The sequence below is a fragment of the Tenrec ecaudatus genome, chromosome X, assembly GCF_050624435.1.
Source record: "Tenrec ecaudatus isolate mTenEca1 chromosome X, mTenEca1.hap1, whole genome shotgun sequence".
NCBI classification, from domain to species: Eukaryota; Metazoa; Chordata; class Mammalia; order Afrosoricida; family Tenrecidae; genus Tenrec; species Tenrec ecaudatus.
The window spans coordinates 151,989,012-152,010,199 of NC_134548.1; the positions used below are offsets into that span (position 1 = coordinate 151,989,012).

A 21,188-nucleotide genomic window follows, 5' to 3' on the forward strand; every position below is an offset into this window, starting at 1 on the left:
ACAGGACTTGTTGCCAGGGAAGCGTGTCTAGTTGGGATGAAGAACAGGAGGGGCTACTTTGCACAGGAAGATTTGTCTAGTGTGTATCGATTACTGAGGGCCAACAGGGGAATGGCTGCCATCATTCTCATAAGCACCGAATCTTAAGATTGTGGGTAAACAATCTTATTAATAACCTTATTAACAGCCAAACCTCCTAGTGTCAAGCATGTTTCAACAGAAGAAACCAAACGTTTATGGGCCAATAAGCACACGTTACCCAACTTATGCTAACAGTGATTTCATGGCGAGATGGTTATAGGAAAGAGCAGTCACTGCTTAGAACACTTATGCAGTCTTCAGAAAACACATGTATTTTCCTCACCATTGAAAAAGCAAAAGTCCAAACTCAACTGCCATCAAGTCGATGCCAACTCATAAGGCATCTTGGCTAGTAAGTACCAAATGCGAGGTTTACAGGGGCTGGGGGAGGCAAGTGGGCAGTTACTGCTCAAAGAGGACAGGGCTTTCCCTTTTGAGGTGTGAAAATGTTCTGCAACTAGATGACGATGATGGTGGCGTGACACTGTCCAGGTACACATGTCCTCGAGCAGAACACTTGAAAATGGCTAAGATGGTGCATTTTATGTGAATTTTGCCACAAGAAAGTTCAGAATCGTGACAGCGTTTAAGTGACAGCCATCGATAAGGACGACTAACAAGCATTGATCACTGAAGGAAGATGACAAGCACTTTGAAATGCACACCTTGAGTTCCAGAAGGAACCCTGCCAAATCACCAAGCAGAGGAAGGGATCGGTGAGCTGGCTGAGCATTTACTGCACTGCGAATGGCTTACTATGGCTCTTGCAGTCATAGCCTTTGTGACTCCCACCAAACAACTTTTGTGTCCCTGTGGGTCTGGGTCTGATGAAATGACTCTGCTATGTGTGACGGGGTTGATGAACAGGGCTTATTGTGATCATCATCCTGATGGGTATGAAATGAGCCAGCTCAGAATCAGGAAGGGAGGGATTTCACTACCTGTAAAAGAGAAGATCCATGAGTGGGGCCTGGAGATCCTTGAACATTGACCCTCCTTGATGCAGGCGGCAGTTGGGAGCAGCAGCAGCAGGCCCTGGAGCCAGAGCACGCGGCAGAGAAGTAGCCATCTCACCCAACAAAGCAAGTAAAACTGAGAGCAGTCTTGTGGAGTTCGGTACTTCTGGGAACTTAATTGGGAGAGCTGGGTTTGCTGGCCCACAAAGCTGGGGTGGAGTATCTTCTGATTAAGGCTTTACAGAGGGGTGGCATACCCTCTGGGCACTTATTGATAGCTCTAAAAGAGCTTTGTCACATCGCCCAAGCAGGGCTGAGGGCCAGAGAGGCCTGCCTGCAGATATGGCAAAGAAACTGTCTTAACTCAACAACTGTGTCCTGAGCATTTCTCATCTGAAGTGCGACCGGCTAACTTCCCTAAGAAATCCCACAATGCTGAGCCATGTCTGTCTGTGAGTACTGTGACCGTTGCAATCAATGTTCAAACCCAGAAGAAAAGTGGGGCGGTGGTGGTGGGGGCAGGGGGGGATTTACTAAATCTGCCAGCTTCATGTGTTCATTGCGGATGTGACCTTTATCCTCCTACAGACACTTTTTTTTTTTTTGCTCTCTAGTGGAAACATGTTTTTTCTGGTTTATGCCACATAGCACAGTTGTATGAAACAGTTTTCAACATGAGCCATGTGGGCAGAAAATCACCAGAAATCCACTTGGTTCAGAATAACTGTCTCCACTTTCCATGTGAAAGAGCTGAGATATAAAAAGTAGTTTCCATACCTGAGGCAGGGCGCTCTCCTTTGACAACAGCGGTCCGCTGTTCTGAATGAATGAAGAGCTAATTACCTTTCTCGAATCCAAGACAGGTGGCCAGAAAGAAACACTGGTCTGCTTCCGAAGTTTTGCGACACTGAGAACTCATTAACAGGAAGACAATTAATATGCATTCACGTTTTAGCCAATGGTTGGAGCACAATTTGACCAAGTGAGTTCAGGTGGCATACACCCATTGTGTGTGTACATCTGTGCACGTCTGTCCTTCATTCGCAGCCAATGGGCTAGAGGAAGGCAAGCAGATTTGGGTTGTGTATCTTTTAAATCTATTTTTATTATTATTTTGGGAGGTTACCTATCTTAATCCTGAGCATAAGCCTGGGGAGCAAAGCAGAACAAGGATTGTAAACAGAAAAATCCAACGTAGTCCATGAGACAACATGCTCTGTGTACACCATAAAACAATACAAGGTTTTGTAGCTGAACCTGAAAGTGTGATTAAAAAGGAGACACCGACAAAAGTGCAGAGGGCCAATAGTGCCACTTCACCAACACTGAAGACCACATCAGAGACCAAAGGGAAGACTTAAAAAGTGTGCATGCACACACACGCATGCACACACACACACACACACACCAGGGGGCTTCAAAATGTGCACGGGAAAATTCCACGATCATTTACCCCCATTTTTCACGAATTTTTTGAAGTCTCGTGTATGAACACACACATACATTGAAACATAACGTGTAACTACATACATATATTGGAACATAACATATGTATGATGGTAAAATATAGACTATAGTTTACAACCTGCACTATTTTTTTTTTAATTAGCCATGTCTCGTGAGTAATCTGGAGCCTCTCACCGACTGCATCATGTTCTTTACCAGGTCAAATAGGGGTGTTTCATTGTTACATTGATGTAAGGGGAAGAAATGTAAGGATTCCTTTTTGGGATTTCTTGTTTTACCTAGGGAGTTGCCATTTGCACCGTGTGTGTCCCGACCGGCAGGCCCGCACAAGGAGAGACAACGGAGATGCTTAAGAAAAACAGCTGACGTTTTACTCAGAGCCTCTCTGCCTAGACGGCCAGAGACGTAGAGGACACAGGCAGGACCATGGGAGGCGCAGCCAGATGATTTCATGATGTAGACCCTCTCTTTTTCCCCGCTGACTCTCTTTGTGAGGTTTCCATCAAAAGTTGTCAACTAAGGGGCGACGAGGCTGCTGCTTGAGGGATCGCCCAGAGAGATGACGAAAGCTCCGGGGCGGCTCGACGCGCCTTTCCAATTCTGAGCCGAGTTAAAAAGGAAAGAGGAAGAAGCTTTGTAAAGAAAATGCTGTGGCTGCGTCTGCTGCCCTCGCCTCCTGTGGGTGGGCCCAGACAGCAGTCAACCCCCCTCCGGGAGCTGTGGACACAGCGGCACTGCTGGGTAACACACATGCCTCGTTCCCCAACTGGCCGAGGCTGCCTCTTACTTTCAAGGAGAGTTTCTCAAGGAAAGCGAAATGAAGGGCTTGGGGCTTTGTAAACACCGGTGGGGAGAACACCAATTCAGATGACATCCCAGCCCCCCACCTGAAATGCTGTTCAAGAGGGGCTCGGTGGAATGTGGGGGCAGCAAGGGCAGGACACCAAAGGAGAGTCCGGTCATTGGCATGCTCAAAATAGACCTAGTGGGCTACTCTTCCACCTCAGGACGGCAGACCCCAACACTGTGTCCCCCCCCCCTCAGAAGTAAGACGCCACAGATGTCCTTATAGCTTTACAGGCCCCATCGAGATCGAATGAGGACTTACCAGGGTGAGTTGAGTTACGTTTCTTCTGTGTCGCTGTCCCCCAGAGAAAAGCGAGGACTTTGGAGCAAATTCCCAGTCTCTCTTTGATTGTTCAGACTGACATCGAACTTTAAAAGGCGTGGTGGTTCTAGCTGGTCAGCTAGACTGAGAATACGATCCCCTAGCCACCCTGAAGGTTTGTGGCCCAGGCTCTTGGAAGATGCATTTCTGGTTTTGCCACTGTGGCCAACCGCTTTAGTCATGGTCCTTCTGGAAAGAGAGGCGTTTGGGTTAGAATCATTGACTGTTCCAGCTTTAGCCTTTAACTCTCTTCCTCGAAGCATCCTGCGAGTACACAAACCTTCAGAATCAGGGACGGGAAAGGTTAGAAGGGGGCCCTAGAAATTACAGAATACAACTTAGGTTCCCATGGAGACACCATGACAGCAGCCAAGCATGTCGGGCTCCGGGACCCTGCCTCTCTTCAGATTACTCAAGGACATAGGCAGGTTTTAGCTCCAAGACTTTCTAAACCACCACTCTGCCTCTTAGCAATGTCTTATTCCTGTGGTCCTTGAAAGCTAACGTCTTCTCGGGCAATTGCCCAAGTACCATGCCTTTCCAAGCAATCTGGTTCTCCCTACATAAATCTCCAACTCAAAGAGTTTAATGAGAATTAAAACAGGCCATGTGGCATGTCTGATGGCCAGCTGCCACTCAAATGTCCCCTTCTCTCTCTGATCAGACCATAGGAAGGCATGTCTGGATTGAACTGCGGCCACCCCCAAATATGCACTGAAAAACCAATCCCTGAACCTCTGGATATCAGCTCATTTGGAACCAGGATTTTCTCTGTGATGTTAATTAGCATTTACCCAAACAGAGGGGATTGGGGCTACATCTCATCACTTCTGAGGTACAGAATGATTACCTTGTCAACCGAGAGGGAAGACAAGCACGCTTTGAGGATGGAGGTAGATGACGCCATAAGCCCAGGGACTCCAAGGACTGCTGGCAACTAGAAGCTTCAGTAACTGAAGAACACTCCAAAGCACATCGGCCATGAGTCGTTTCTGACTCACAGTGACCCTCTGTGGGTTTCTGAGAGTCTAACTATTTACGGGAGTAAAAGGCCCAGTTTCTCTCTCACGGAGCTGCTGATGGTTTTGAACTGCTGACCATGCAGATCGCAGCCCAATGAGTACCCACTACACCATCAGGTAAATGAAGAAGTATGCCATTTTTTTTCTGCCAAGGACCATTTGGATATTTATAACACATTCTCGCATCATGATGGTCCACCACTGAATTCACTCACCCCTAACGTGATGGCTGGCACAGCGTCTCCTCAGTGTTCTGGTAGCTGGTATTGATGATTTTGTGGGCCTTAGGCCGCCTGCAGGCAGGACATTCCCTACCCTACCCTACCCTACCTCAGAGCCACACATTTGTCACCTTCTGAATTGTAAGAAGACACATGTCTGCTCTTTAAAGCTGCTCACTTTGGGTGGCTGTGACCTAGCAGCAGTAGCTAACTACTCCAAGGAGTATGAACAAAAGCCCAGTTTTGGTGTTCGATGTACCTAGGCTTGAATTTGGGCCCTGCCTTTTAACGGTAGAATGTTGGAGGAATAAGACTCCTGTCTCTCTGTGCCTCTGTTTCCCTGTGTGCGACAATGGAGACGATAAACCTGACCTAGCCAGGTTGTTGGGTGGATTAGTGTTTCTTTCTATAAGAGTCTGACGATGTTTAGTACAAACTAAGAGCGCACTAGAGGATGCATTCCCTAATTCTAAGAAGGCTAATCTCAGTTCCACAAAGTTTATTAGAATAAGCCACAGAGGGACTTACCTGGGAGCTTTAGCCTGAATCAATGCATCTTGTGTAGATTTTTTTGCCATCTTCACATCACCATTCAGTGCTGTGCTTTCTTTGGTTGTATAATCCCCACGTGCATCTAAATACGTGAGTTTAAAAGACTTTTTCCTGAAGTTCCTCGCTTTTTGTATTTCTTGGGGTGGAATGCTGACACTGGAACTTTCTGGAAAAGAGAAAAAAAAAGGATGACTGAAATTGAAGTTTAAAGAAAAATAAAGTAAGGACACAAGTGGTGGCGAGGCTCGATCCAAGCGCGTTAGTCTGTGGTTTGTGGGTGCAGAGGGCAGGTAAGGAGACACGCCAGGCCCACCAGTCCTGAACGGTTTCATTTTCTGGAGCCACTGATTAGGACCGCTGTCTGCTCTGCCCTTGACATACTGAAGGACTAGCTGTAAGGAACGTGTCCTCAGCTCTTTGGGCCAGGGCAGGAGTGCACCGTGCTTCTTATTCCGCTCCCTTGATTCGCTACCTGGCACATTTGCCTTTTGTTTAGTTTCTGAGCTATGAAGCATTAGCTAACATCAGGGTCCACTAGCTCAACATGTGAAATAGTCATGGCCACAGCGAACATTTATCAACAGATTAATATGTACCGGGCATTATTCTTGGCATGACATCAATGGGCTCATTGAAAAACCATGCCCATCCTATGAGGAAGAAAACATTGGCTTCTCCTTGTACAGATTGGGGGGTGGTGGTGGTGAAATGAGCACAGAGAGGTTGAGTAACTTTCCCAATTCCACACAGTTCATTAGAAGAGGAGTCTGGATATGAGCCTCGGCTGTCTAGCATCTAAATAGTCATCCACAGAACTCAGAGAGCAAGCAAACCTGAAGAGGTGGTTTCATCTGACTCATTATCTGACGACTCCTCTTCATCATCTGCCTCGTTGTCTTCGGTTGGCTCGCTGTAGAATATTTCAGAGGCCTGGAATGAAAATGGAGAGCCAGATTGCCTTTAATGATCGTTCTGGCTGAGGGATGTCAAAGAGGAGTGGCTGCAAAAGGCTGGAGGGCCTGTTTAACTGTTCATCGTTTTAGTTCAAAGGCCAAACCTAAGCTCTTTAAATGGCCTCAAGAACCTATAAGAGACTGGAGCAGACGGCCTGAGTTGTGTCTTCCAGCTATTTGGAGTTAAGGTAGCATTGGTTCCCTGCCCACTTGGAACCCTACCTTAGCCCAGGTGGGGCCAAACAGTGACTAGGGAAAACATTCCTGGCTGTTGTTTGAAGTAAAATGCCTTGAATGATTTAAAAAAAAAAACAACAAAAAACAGTTTTACTGGCTACAGTTCAACCTTATCAATCACTCCCACAATCAAGGAACGATCTTGGAGATGGTGTCTCCCAACACTTTTCAGAAATGACTTCTCGTGTAGATCCTTAAAGATCTGAAAGCCCACAGTTGGGGTATTGGTAACAGGCCAAATAGCCATTTGGCAGCATAAACTGTGAAGAACACAAAATCTGGGAGGGGAAATCACCTTGAAAGCATATAGTTCACCAAATGCTAGACGCTGGAGGAAGCGATTGTTTGAAACAGAACCAAGACCCCCAAACAAAGAATGTATTTGAGTGCACTAAAATGATGAACTGTAATTCAGCAGAACACAGAATGTCAGGCAAGGCAAACGATAGCGTGTGAGAAGATAGCTGCGATACATTTCTCCAAAAGACTCCTAAAAGAGTAGGCAAAAGGCCTAAAAAAAAAAAAGCAGGAAAAAAGCACGCGAGCAAGTAAGGCATGGGTAAATGCCTTGAGAAGTCAATGGCACCGACCCATTATCAAACGGCCAGTGAACACAGAGAAGGCACTCTACTTCATCAGCCATCCCAACATGCTGACACGTTCCGTGATGGTGAATTTCATAGCGACTGTGCAGCAGTAAAGAAAGGCCAAGACCCGAGAGAGGGTATTAGCAACACAGTCAGTGAATTAACAAAGTAGTAGTAGCTAGCGCATTGCAGGACCTACAAGCCAGGAAAACACACACAAAAGACAACCAAAGAAAAGCTGGTGAAAGACCTCATCACTTAACTCCCAGGAGAGATGACAGGCAAGCGCCACCCTGGGTGAAAATCAGGAACATGCAAATGTGCTTCTGTATTTCAGGGCGGCCAGACTGGCAAACCATGACAAAGTCAGCACAAAAAGGGAGTGACTTACTTTGGAAGGGTTAATGTCGCTCTTTCTCGTTCTTTTCATAATTTCCTCTATTCTCTATTTAAAGGAAAATAAAAAAGTCCAACATGAAAACACACGTTACAAACAAAGAAGTGGTCCTGAAGAAATAGAATCTTTCAAGTTTACAGAAATAGTCAATATTTGAGGTGGCTCTAAAACCCTACAAACGTCGCCCTTTGGGGGCCAGGCTCCTTCTTCCAATTCCAGTGTCACTGGGATCTACCTGGAATGGTGCTCCTTGTCTTGGTTGCTGGAGCATAGCAATTCTGATAACAATGTTTCCCTCCTCGTTTTCAGCCTTGGAAATTCATTTAAGACTAAGTCCGTATTACTGACAAGACAGTTTGGGCTTTTACCTTAGTTTTCGCCTTTAGGGACTATTACTAAGCACCTTAGCAATCTAACCCTATTAGAAGTTTCATTACTGGAAAGAGAAATGACCCAAGGGATAGTGACCCTTCTTCTCCTCATGTGAGGCGAGCCACATATTGACAAAGAGACCTTGCAGCAGCACCTCGAGCCAGGCTGGGTCTTCCTGGCTCCCTGATGTGAATAGCACAGATGAGACCCTATGTCAAAAGTAGTGGGTCCTTGGGCCTCTCAGAGGCCGGCACCCACTGCTCATCACTCAGTGGCTGCAACTTCCAGCCCCACCATGACTTGAGCCGTTTGGTTCAAAGACGCTTTATTCCCAGAGACTTGGTAAATGGAGCCATCACGGTAATGGCAAGGAAAAAGAGGTTTAGTCGGTACAAGAAGAGGGCCTTCCATTTAGGAGAGATCAGCTCCCTGGGTAAAGAAGAGTATAATGGGAAACCCTCCACACACGGGGATTCCTACAGAACTAATTTGTGATTTTTCAAAACTCAGTGACCACCTTGTTTCAGCCAAAGAATCAAATCACACAAGAAGTACCTTCTTCCTTTCCAATCGTTCCTGCAAATTTTGCAACATACGTCTCTCACGTTCCTTCTTCTGCTCATTAGCTTCCTCCTGGGCTTTAATTTTGGCATCCCCTTTCTAAAAAATGTGCACAAAAATTACCACTGAGTTTCCTGCTCTCTCAACAACACCAGAGAATACTAGTTTAAAAAGAAACAAACAATAAAATCCATGGCATAGCAAAAGCATGCGTCAGAAAAGAAACTAAAGTGGGCAAAGTAACTCAGGGTTATGGTGACAAACATCAGACCATGGCATTTTCAAGACTGCACAGCTAGCCCTCGGCACAGGAACAAGAGTCCCAATTCTTTCTCTCATCCAAAGCAGTCCTTCTCAGAGGGGTTTCTGCCCAGCGTGTCTGCAAGCATTCCATCACACACAGCCAGTGTTGATAAGTGGCACACAAAAACTGGGAATCTACGTCGGGCTATGCTAAAAATTCAGTTTGGGAGTGTATTTCCCCGGTGATTTACATTTAAAGGGATAAGACATGTTGGCTGGTTGTGTTGATGAAAGTCCTAGAGGTCTTCATGCTGTGCTGCTTTTCTGTTGGCGGATAGAGTGCAGGGTCTAGTTGGGAGTGTCGGGTGTGCCACCAAAGAATACAAAGTGGACAGGAAATCTGTGCCCGAGACATTTCGTTTCGGGACCGCAGGTGTTAGGTCCTAGCTAGATTCAACACAATACTCACTGCCACCGAGTTGACTCTGACTCTGAGCAACCCTTTAAGACAGGGTAGAACTGCTCCTGTGGGTTTCCAAGACTGTAACTCCTCATGGGAGTAGACAGCCCCGTCTTCCTCCCATGGAGCCGCTGATGGTTTTGAACTGCTGACCTCCTGGTTACCAGCCCAGAATGAGTTTTCTTTTTTTAATTCATAAAACAAACGCAAATGGATGCAAACTGGGAGCGGTCGCAGTTCTACTGGGACATGCATGGCTGACGATGAGCCAGAGTGCACTTGCAGTCAACTGCTTTTTAATGAGAAGACACAAGGAAGAGATTTTTGTGATGTGTTGCAGCCCACTGTTGTCACCCTTGCTAAATTGAGAATCTTCCCACCTGTATGACTGTTGGTTGCTCTTCCTGTGCAACCTGGCTCTGCATCCCCACCTCTTCCTGTTGGTCCATGATCAAAAGGTCACTGCCAAGGCCTTCGTTTGTCCTCTTGGCCAGCACTTGCATTTTCTGCATGGCACTAGAAGTATGTACATAATAAGTTAGTGTTGCTCTCGATCTATCCCGATGCAGCTTGCATTTTGCAGAGTTGCGTCATAGAAAACATTTGACACCCTGGATTCGCTACATCTCTTGCGCTGTTACTACACAGGATTTGAACAAGTTCACCCTTTTAAGGAGTACATTAATCCTTGGTGGTATTTTAAGTATATATAAAACACAAACTGGCAAGTAGTGAACCATTATGTAGCATATGTACGCATGTGAAAGAAAAAAAATACCCTTCCATTTTTTTAAACTTAAAGGGATTTATTGGTGTTTTCCTATACATATTTATCCCACAAATAAAACTAAATGTATTAAGAAATTATTTCTGTGGAAGTTCTCATTGTCTCATTTCATGCAAAAATCAGGTTTTAAATACTTTGTGTGCTTTCTATTTTCATATTAGGGCTTAGTTCTGATGTATTTTGTCACTGTGGGTCGCCTTCTCGAATCTTTATGTGTTTCTCTGATTGTTGCTCTATGAAACCCAGGATTGATGAACCTCTAGAGCAGCGGTTCTCAACCTTCCTCATGCCGAGACCCTCTAATACCGTTCCTCATGTGGTGGTGACCTCCCCGACCATAAAATGATTTTTGTTGCTACATCATCACTCTCATTTTGCGACTGCTATGTATCGGGCGACTCCTGTCAAAGGGTCGTTCAACCCATAAAGGGGTCGTGACCCCTTGTCTCTTATTATCTCTCTAGAGACAACAAGCAGCATAAGGGTTCCTGGGGGCGATGGTGGGGGAAGTGAGGGGTCAAAAGAGAGGGGAGCTGACCTCAAGGAGGACAAGAAGGAAGAGAATGTTTTAAAAGCAATGGTACAACACCACTCGACGTGATGGGACTGTGAAATGATAGCGCTGCTAGCTCCCAGTACAATGATCTTGAAGAAAGTAAGTAAAAGATTAAAAACCTGATAAAGGATTGACATTCAATTATCTGAAACTCCTCGTCTCAGACGCTTGATTTAACGTGGTGGAGAACTTCATCACTTCAATAACCACCACTGGCAGCTGAGTCTCTCTCAGAGGACTTCTGGGTCTTTCTACATCGTCGTCATTATCATAGCCCTCCTTCTTAATTGATTTAGACACATGGAATTGTCCAAACATCTGGGTCTCATCAGTCACAAGGGTCATGTAAAAACACCCAGAGTAAATATTACTTTAAAAATGATAAAATTTCAAAAGTCTTTTAAAATAAAGGGCCAGAGAACGGGAACCTGGTGCGATCACTCCACTGCTCTGACTGATGCGAGCGAGCCCCTCTCTGGAGTTTGACCTCACGAACCTTAGAAGTACAATTCAGGCAGCCAAAAATGGGGTATATAGAAATAACAGCGGTCTGTCTGCTATGCCATTGTCAAGGCTATCCTTGTTTAGAAGGCAATAAGCCTTCTGACGACAGAATCTAAGGACAGATTCATACGGAGGAATCAGTCCATTCCTCTTTGCAAATACACTAACTCGAGACTATACTTGTGACTTTCCAATAGAGTACAGAAAGGATGAGTCTGTAACCTTTCCTGTGTGTCGCCTTTTGCTTGCTCCTCCTCTTCCTTTTCCTTCAGCTCTCGAGCGAGCCGTCGCTTTTCAGTCAATATCTTGGTTGCCTCCTCGGCGTTCACAGTCCCAGGTGTGCTTCTCGTTGGGGACTCTAGGGCAAGCAAACACGCGGAGCAGTTAGTTTGGGGAGCCTCCTGCCTTCTCAGTTCAGCGAAGAAGTGGGACACAACCACAGCTGGGAACACAGCTAGCACAGTGTGCATCGTGTAACCTTGACAAACAACAAGGCATCCACAGTAATCCGTATCATAGAGTGTTCAGAACCCCACTTCGCCACAAGAGCAGTAGCATTCTGTTTCTTTACAGCAGCAACGACCTGTTCCAAGATGACCCCATGCACTGCTACATTGGTCTTAATATTTTTAAATACCTGAACAAATGGGCCCTCTGAGAAAAGAGGAAAATAGACTGAAGGAGAGAGGAGGACAAGATGCAACTGGGTTCCAAAGACATGAACAAATCTTAAAATAGTTGACAAAAAAATACGAGTCCACGTGTTGAGATTTGTGTGTCGTCGTTATAAAATAATTAGTCTAACTAAACCTTTCAAGTAGTATATTACTGTGCTTGGTTGATCATAAAGTGGCCAACAATAGCTACTAAAGAAACCAAGACTCCTGGGAAAAGAGGTGACCACCTGGAGGCATGTTATCATTGTACCTTAGTCTTTGTGGCTAATTCCTTCATTTTGTACAAACCTCATGGGACAAGGAGAAGTTTAAGACATGAGGAATGAATACTTTGTTCAAAGATTACTGCGATTATAAAAAGAATTCACTGTGGAATTCCTTCAAAAGATAATATATCTTGGAATAAAAAATATTTTTAAATGTCCTCAGCCATGAAGAATGCTTGTGACATACCAACAGTGCCCTCTGAGGCACAAACCAAGGCCCACGAGGGGCTATGGTCCATCCGTGAAAACTTACTTGCATCTCGGGAAGAGACCTGCCCATCCATGGGGAGCTAGATGCGCTCTCTCCTGTCAGAGGAACCACTTGTAAGCTGTTCAAGAACTAGCCAGCACTAGAGCTGGAAGGGGCAGCAAGGATCACGTATACGAACTTGCTCTTCCAATTGGAACTTTTATCATAGGTTCTAAAGGATTTTTCCAAAAACCATCAGGGGTGGGTGTGAGAAAGAAGTTGCATGAAAGATAAGCAGGCAGAAAAGATGAGTCTCTTGGTACCAGTAGCTGGTGGCTAAGCTTCCTCTAAAGTAGGAGTTCTTAACCTGTGGGTTGTGACCCCTTTGGGGATCGAATGACTCTTTTCACAGGGGTCACCTGATTCATAACAGTAGCAAAAGGACAGTGATGACGTAGCAATGAAAAACATTTGATGGGGCGTCACCGCATGAGGAACTGTATGAAAGGGTCACGGCATTAGGAAGGTTGAGAACCACTGCTTTAAAGTCTCAGAATCATAGAGTAGTACGCAGGTGACCATTCCCAAACTATCTCTCTATAAAAAGGTTTGGTATATTATTTTTTTCATTTTGGTTTCATGTTACTCACTTATTGCACACCCGGTCTGTTGAACAGATGTTCCTTTGTTAGAGTTAGATGATGTCTTCGAAAAAGGCGTTGGAGGGCGATTCTTTGGGGCTGGCCTGCTATGAAAAAGTTAATAGCTGATGAGATTTTATAAGCCAGGTGTGCTCATTACTAGGGTCTCATTTAATAAAATACGATGTTCTTGGTAGTGAACTATGATCGCAATATCTCCTGCTATTTTTTCCGCTTTACAATTAGGTTACCAGGCACACGTTATTTCATTTATGAAACATTAATGTGAAATTTGTCCTAGTAAAACACCGATTGGAGGTGGCTGCAGATAAGCTACTTACTTCATGGGAGAAGGCGGGCGACCCCCGGTTGTAGAAGACCACCGATAACATGATGTGTTGGACGGCGAGCGCTTCTTGCTCCCAAGACCTGAGGCAGATTTCTGAACAGACTGATACAGTAAGGAAAGGAATTAGTGGCATTGCTGTAACTACGGCTGGCTTTTCTTTTTAAGAGAAAAATATTCTGAAGAAAAACCAGTGATTACATAGGGGCATGGCAGGGGGGGGGGTGGGGAAGCTCATAACAATGTGTATGAGAAGACAATGTTCTAAATTGATAGTGGTGCTGACTGCACCATTCTTCTGAATGTGATCGAATGATTACCTTGTGCGGTACACGAACTATGTGCCAATAAAATTATTCAAAGAACCCCTACTTTGCCTTCATGTATGACAATCTCCATGAATGCTGCTTAGAGTTGGGAACAGCTATTTTTTCTCCAGACAAACAATTCATGTTGTGGGGAAAAAAAAAATCAAGCAGGTTAAATTGAGAAGATTTTTTTTTTAATTTCTAAACCTAATTTCATTTTCAAATCCCAATGAAGGGTTTTGGAAACACTTCTCAAAAAATTACACTTCAGCATTTGGAAATATAGCCCATATAAGCTATTACATTTTCTCCCTGTCATTAAAAGTCAGCTAATATTCTAGCTTGTGTGTGTGTGTGTGTGTGTGTGTGTGTGGTGGGGGGGTGAGGAGGAGGAACTCTGGTGCAATAAATATCTGAGGACTTTGTTATTAGTTTAAAGAAGTTCTTCTTCTTGACATATTTTATTGCAGAATACTATTGAGCAATCTGACCTATCATCATCTATACGGCTAAGTATACAGATTTTTTTAATAGAAAAAATGGCCAATAAGTGCTTCTTAATCAACTTCTGGGGTGCCTCCCACTTTTACTTTTTACCTGAGAAGAGGTTTCCTTTTTGCCATCAAGGGCGGTTACCACACACATCTCGCTTCCACTCGCTTCCACTGTGGCCGTGGGAGGGATGTCAGCCGTGGTCTTGGGGCGCACATCCATGCTGGTCCCTGGGCACACGTCCACCCCGGCCTCTGGAGGGGCTTCCACAGTGATGTCTACGCTAGTTTTAGGAGAGACTTTGGGGGAAGCTTCTCCCTTGGGCTCTGAGGAGGCTTTTATGTCCGTCTTGGGGGACACTTTCATGCCAGCCGTAGGGAATGCTTCCATACCAGTGATAAGAGGCATCTCTACTTTTCCTTTGGGCAGGATTTTTGGTTTTCCCCAAAGCAGCATGCTTATTGTAGAGTTTGGAGGCAAACTGGGTGTCTTTGGTTCATCATTTCTAGGGGTCCGGATGGCTGTCTTCGGATGCTGGACAACACTGATACTGTTGCCTACAGGTGAAGGAGGACAGAGAATGAAATTCCATAAAGTTAGAAAACCAAGAAGGCAAAAATGACTAGGTAGACAGGATAAGAATGCTGCCATGTATCGGTGAGAGGATTCGGACTGCATGCGATCCTAGAGGACCGAGCAGACAGGGCTACAAGGAAAGAAGGCTATCATCTCGCGAGGCGTGGATTGACAGGCTTGTCTCCCAGAGCTGCGAACTGGTGGGTCTGAAATGCTAACTCTGGCAATTTGTTCATCTGTTTTTTCAGACAGTCTATTTCCCTAATTTAAGTAGAAAAGGCACTAATTGGAACTCTTCCATAAATTCCGGAAAAGAGGCATATACAGTAGGAAACATTCTACTTTGATATTAAGTTTTCCCACATTTTTAAAATCCAGTCTATTTTTCAGTGCAGTGACTTCATCTAGGTTCAGGGCCAGAAACTCATAGAGCTTTAAAACTACCATGCAAGTTAGTAATCTCATCCTATTTATTATCTATAACCCAGGTGACCTATGACAGAACTATCTATAATCTATGATGACCAATAACCACTCTATCGTGTTAGAAGGCATAAACACACACACAACAGAAACCATTAGGTCAACATGCTAAATCGGTACCGGTTGATTAGAATTAATGATATTTAATAACCCATTTTGTAAGTGTAAATATCAGCACCCGCAGATTTCCTCCCACATGCCTGTTACCTGATGTCTCCTTTCCTGGGATGGATAAGGAAGTCACACTTTTGCTTCTAGCTAGTGACGCTAGTGTTGGGTCCAGGAGATGGCTAACGATCGCGTGTGGAGGGTAGAGGCGACGAACTAAATGAGGACAAATCCAAAAGGAGCTCAGTAGAGGTTTTACAATTACAAACCAAGCCAGAAGAGCGGTATGAACGGCTGCAAAGGATAGTCCCTTGCCTCAGAGCTGAGGCCAAGAGGACAACACGGAGCACAAAAGGATGGAACACCCCGCTGACCTGACCACCCTGACTATGCTCTAGGTAAATGGTTTTAACCCATAAGGTTCGGGAAGAGAGCACCTGAAGAGCAAGGGAAGGAGCCAGCAGACCACACCACCCAACAAGGAAACTCGGTAACAGAGATCCCAAAATGATACATCCTCCCACAAGTTGGGCTGCTAACCACAGGTCAGCAGTTCAAAACCACCAGATGCTTGCTCTGCGGGAGAAAGACGAGGCTTTCTACTCCAGAAAAAGGTTAGTCTCAGAAACTCATACTGGGCAGTTCTACCCTGTGCTACACGGTCGTTTTACGTTGGCATCAACTTGCTGGTGGTGCTTGGGTGAGATACCACATTCAATGAAGTCCCTGTGGAGGGGCCTACACACATAGGTAAAAAGTGTACATGATGAAACAACTTTAAAAATTATTTTGGATTTCTAGATTTTGGCATTTCGACCTGAATTTCTACTGATATGTCACTGATAACCATGGGTTAAATCCATTGCCTAGAACTCTTAGAGATAGACTAAATTCTTTTATAAGAGAAGATTTTCTCATAAAGCTCTTGCCCTGATACTGTTGGAGGGGGTGACACCAAATTGACCCCAGGGTCAATGGGGCTGCAGAGGGAGGAGTCACCTAGGTGGTGGCTTCATCCTTCCTCTTGTCGTCACAATGAGGCAGGCAGGCCCAGGTTTCTTGCCATAGGGTGGCAAAGGTCTCTGCCTTGGCCAGTGGGCAACGGGAGCTGTGCAGAGCTGAGGGGCGGGGGCCAGGAGGGGCCTGACTGCCTGGCGCTGCACTCAGCCTTGCATGATGATGAGACAAGACCACTCTGCCCAGCCTTGCGTGTGTGTGTGTGTGTGTGTGTGTGCATGCTTGCATGACACCATGAATTAAACACTGGGTACTATCAACTCTAAGGACACCTAAGAGTTGTCCTCAGTAAATGCTTAGTGAAAACAGAGAAGCAACTAGCCTGTCTAAAAAGGAGATCTTAGCGAGACTACTTTAAACACAGAAATCCTTCACTAAGAATCAAGAAATTTGAGGTGCAGTCAACGGCTCTAAAAATGGCCGCATGTGAAAAATGATGAGAAGTAACAGAGCAAAGCTCTGAAGTTCCACACGTGGCCAGTAATTCAGAACTTCTGAATGCAAACTCATGAAAATGAAATGGGAACTGCCGGAAACAAATCTCTACCGGTGCGCATTGTTGAGTGAAAGAGACGTTTAATTTTAGGATCGACTTCTTAGTAACTTAAATCTGGACACAGTCAACTCACTCACGGCCATACATCGAGTCGATTCTGACTCCTAGCAACTGTAAAGGACAGAGTAGAATTGCGATGATAAATTTTTATGTGAGATTTTGAGGCTGTAAATAAGTGTGGGAGTAAAAAGCTTCACGCTTCTCCGACAGGGTGACCAGCGGTTTCAAACTGCTGACTTTGCAAGTAACAGTTCAACTGGTAAACCCCTACACCCCCAGTGCTCCACACCCTTGCCCTGCGCTGATCTCTTTGAAATGACGCTTCAAGGCTTTGTTCGTAGAAATAACTAACCACTTAGTTTCTCCTCCTTTCGTAGTTGGTCCAGTTCGGTAGATGAGTACATCTTAATATCTTTGCTGCTCAAAGACGCGCTTCTCTTCTTCTCTGTGAGCCCTAGAGAGTCAGTGCGAAGGAACATGACTTCTCACTAACCAGTCAGATACAATAAAATAGAAGTGAACCATTCAAAACAGATTTGTCTTCAAACAAGCTTACTTGTAAGAAGTTCTGATTTTTTAATTTAATAAATCTTTTTATAAGATTTTCTGATTTATTGAAGGGATTCAACATCCCCAAACGTCACACTTACGTATTTTTTATGTAAACCACCTGCAATTAGACTACACTTTGCATTTTGCACTTCCTTTGAGTTTGAATCTTCAATCTCTGTGCATTGAACAGGCTTCGTATCAATTTAAACGCATTGGCAATTTTTACTTTCTGTGGAAATCATTAGTTACATCTTCATCATTGAAGCATGTGCAACATACTGTCCCTTTAAGTGACTTATTTCATAAAGTATCTTCCACATGTACCTTCTTGTATTATAAACGAATAAAGGCAACATTAAAAGAACTAGTTGATGATCCACCCACAGGGAGGGTATTGTTTATGTCCCCAAAGGAAAGGAAGAGGGACCAGGCCTCATTCCGGTGCACCAACTCTTGAGGGCAACATACCAGCAGGGAGCAGCAAACTAACAGAGAGGACTGCAGGGGTGGCCCCAAGCAGAGCTCTGTTGACCCCTCCCCCAGAATAAGGCAATGGAGAGAAGAGCACTGAAGATCTAGCCCAGGGAGAGTGGAGGCTCTGTCCACACCACAAAGGAGTGAGCTAAGAGGGAGAGAGAACCTCATTATGGGCCACCAAGGTCCAAGGAAGACATCCAGCTAGGAGCAACCATTGCAGAGAGGACTGTAGGGCCAGCTCCACCACGAGACACGATGTCCCCTCACTGATCCACAGCGCTACGGGGACAGCACTGGAGACACTGTGTGGAAAGTGTGCCTGTGATAATAGACTTCAGACTTGGAGGGCAGTCAGAGTTGGTGGGAAAATATCCATAAGGGTTAGCAGACAGACCTGGAACTATTTATTGTAATTTTTTTCCTTTTCTTTCTTTTGCTCTATGTCTATCTAGATAAGCAGGACAAACAATCCCAAGGAGAAAACAACGGGATCAACGGTTCCAGTAGTCATGGGAGAGGGGAGGTGGGGGAAAGGGAGTGGGTAGCCAACAAAATCAGGGACAAGGGAACAATAAGGAGTCTAAAAACAATGGCGAATAAGGTGGAGGAGGCCACATAGGGCTTGATCAAGGGCAGTGTAACCAAGAGAGACTGCTGAAACCCAAATGAAGGCCGAACAGATGGTGGGACAAGAGGAGAGTAAAAGGAAATAGAGGAAAGAACAAGGAGGCAAAAGCTGTTTAGAGGTATAAATATAGGCATGCGTATATGTAATTATATTAATTTATGATAGGGAAATAAGTCTATGTGCATATATTTGCATGGTAAGTATTAAGATAGCAGACAGACTCTGGGACCTCTCCTCAAGATCTTCTTCAACACAAGAAAACTTTGTTCTAAGAACCTGGCACTCTGTGATACCTTTCTCACACGATCGCTGAAGGCAAATGGGTGCATAAGCAAGTGTGAAGAAAGCAGATGGTGCTCAGTTATCAAAAGATATAATGTCTGGGGTCTTAAAGGCTTGAAGTTAAACAAGCAGCCATCTAGCAGGGAACAAATAAGCCAACATTGAAGAAGTACACCAGCTGGTGTCATCATGAGGTGTCAATGGGATCAGGTAGCAGGTATCAAAAGATCCAAAATAAACAATTATATCAAGTGAGAGAAAGGGGGTGGAGTGGAGATCCAAAGCCCACCTGTAAACAATGGAATATTCCCCCATAGAACACATGGAAGGGATGATTCAGCCAGGGTGCAGAATAGCACCATTGAAACACACATCAATCCTCTAGTTCTTGAGTGCTTCCTCCCCCCACCCCCACTACCATGACCAACCTCAGTTCTAGTTTACAAATCCGGCTGGACCAGAGTACACACATTGGTACAGATAAGAACTTTTGACACATGGGATTCAGGTCAGATAAACCACTCAGGGACAGTTGTGGGAGGAGCGACTCCATGAGGGTAGGGGGATGGTGGGGAGGAAGTGGAAGGAAGGGTGAACTGATCAGAATGATGTGTTTATATAACACCCCCCCCACCAGAGGGGGACGAATAACAGAAATGTGGGCGAAGGGAGATAGCAGACAGGGTAGGATATGAAAACAACAATAATAATATATAATTGATCATGGATTCACAAGGGTGGGAGGGGAAAAACGAGGAGCTGATACCAAGGGCTCAAGTGGAAAGAAATTATTTTGAAAGTGATGATGACAATATATGTACAAGTGTGCTAGATACAATTGATGTATGGATTGTTATAAGATCTGTAAGAGCCTCCCCAAAAAATGAATAATTAAAAATAAATAAAAAGTTAGTTGAAATTGTTCTTTCGGTGAAATTTATGCATTACCTTGAAAGTCACCATCCGTCTCTTCTTTATACATGTGTCGTTAACAGAGCAAGTAGATATATTAATGAAAGCATTTGGTATTTACAAATTCAACTTAAAATGCAATCAATGCCTGTGGAGGAAATTCTTGCCAATTCTTGCAACTATTTCGCTAGTAAGATGTACAGTCAATGCTTATGAAGCAATAAACTTATAAATTCAAAATACATAAACATGGCACTGCAAATAATGCTGGTGAAGTTTTCCTCCAAGATATACTTGGGGCCAGGCACGGTTTGGGGGCTCACACTAAATCCCAGCTTCAGTTTTTAGTTCTGAGAGCATGGCCCTGTTTAATACTCACCTCCAGGAAGGGAGCACAGGAGACAGGTGATCAAACAAAATGTGGTGAAGAAATTAGATGGTGCCCAGCTGTCAGATAAAATAGTGTCTGTGGTCTTAAAGGCTTGTCTCTGAACAAGCAGCACCTAAGTGGGAGGTCCCTAAGTCCACATGCAAGACACACACCATCATTAATCACCAAAGGACTGTGAAGCATATAACCCAAAGGTGAAGGGAGGGATTAATATCAGAGCCTACAGTCTGAGAATCTGGTTTGCCGAAGGCTCTGGATGACAGGGGGAGCCCAGGATTCAATGTTGGAACTATACAGAAAATAAACCTCCAGTGAACTCCCTCTCTCCACCATTGAGGGATAGGAGGAAAGTGGTCACTAAATGGAGCGCATTGGGGAGTTGAGTGGAGAAGGTCAAAGGCATAGGCCTGACTTGAACAGTTAATAGCAGATTTCCCCTGAGATGCACACTGGATCTGATCTGGTTTCCAACAATGGATGCATTTGGGGGGTTGTATTGTTTTGTTTCAGTTTTGATTGTGCATGTTAGGAGTTATTCCAGGAGTGGAATATCATTGGGGGTCACTCTCTTGAAGTTGTGATATGTGCTTTTCCATTTGGGGGGGTATGAACACCAGGACTGAAAACTCTAAAAGAAAAGATTCACTTGGGGAAAACTTAATGTTATCATCTGATCAGCAAGATGCTAGAGAAGAGCTTCCCACACCAATTCATAAATAAAGCCTGGCTAGACATAAGTACTTTGAGAAAGCATCTCATGGGGGGAAGGGGGAGTAAGGAGATCAACCGTGATGCACCTAGACTGACCAGCAACGAAACCAAAGGCCTCCTCCTTGAAATCTCCAGGAGCTCTAACAGGGTCAATAATGAAACAACATGGAAGTCAAAGCAACCTCGTCTACTGAAATACATCTAAACGGTCTCCAGTCAGAAGCATGAAGTGTCCTGCACAGATGCAGAGCATGATCCGTGTTCTTCTGATTGTCATATAGAGGAAACAACCACTTACTCTTCAGAGGAGGAGGATGAAGACCGGTAGCTGTGGTACATGTGGGCCTGTTGACAGCGACACTTTTTTGTTCAACTTTCTCAGTTGAACTAGAACGTCGGTTGGCTAAGAACAAGGGATGAAACTTAATGTAATTATGTTTAAAGGAGAAAG

The 21,188-nt window shown here is 44.7% G+C and overlaps 1 protein-coding gene across 4 annotated transcripts in view; it reads right to left on the minus strand.

Moving 5' to 3' along the window:
* Nucleotides 1–404: 404 nt before the first annotated feature.
* MAP7D3 (MAP7 domain containing 3) overlaps nt 405–21,188 on the minus strand; it is a 30,276-nt gene continuing 9,492 nt past the window's right edge. Inside the window, exons 6-19 of one of the 4 annotated variants that reach the window (XM_075538183.1) lie at nt 21,036–21,140; nt 17,137–17,238; nt 15,311–15,427; nt 14,150–14,601; nt 13,240–13,349; nt 12,908–13,002; nt 11,347–11,482; nt 9,658–9,793; nt 8,569–8,673; nt 7,636–7,689; nt 6,301–6,397; nt 5,444–5,633; nt 3,613–3,861; nt 405–3,104 (exon numbers count right to left, since the gene is read on the minus strand). In XM_075538183.1, the coding sequence (XP_075394298.1) occupies nt 3,627–3,861; nt 5,444–5,633; nt 6,301–6,397; nt 7,636–7,689; nt 8,569–8,673; nt 9,658–9,793; nt 11,347–11,482; nt 12,908–13,002; nt 13,240–13,349; nt 14,150–14,601; nt 15,311–15,427; nt 17,137–17,238; nt 21,036–21,140 (1,934 nt within the window). In that variant the 3' untranslated portion in view covers nt 405–3,104; nt 3,613–3,626. Of the gene's footprint in view, nt 3,105–3,612; nt 3,862–5,443; nt 5,634–6,300; nt 6,398–7,635; nt 7,690–8,568; nt 8,674–9,657; nt 9,794–11,346; nt 11,483–12,907; nt 13,006–13,239; nt 13,350–14,149; nt 14,602–15,310; nt 15,428–17,136; nt 17,239–21,035; nt 21,141–21,188 lie in introns of all 4 variants that reach the window. The other 3 variants (XM_075538181.1, XM_075538185.1, XM_075538184.1) reach the window with 3 other exon arrangements.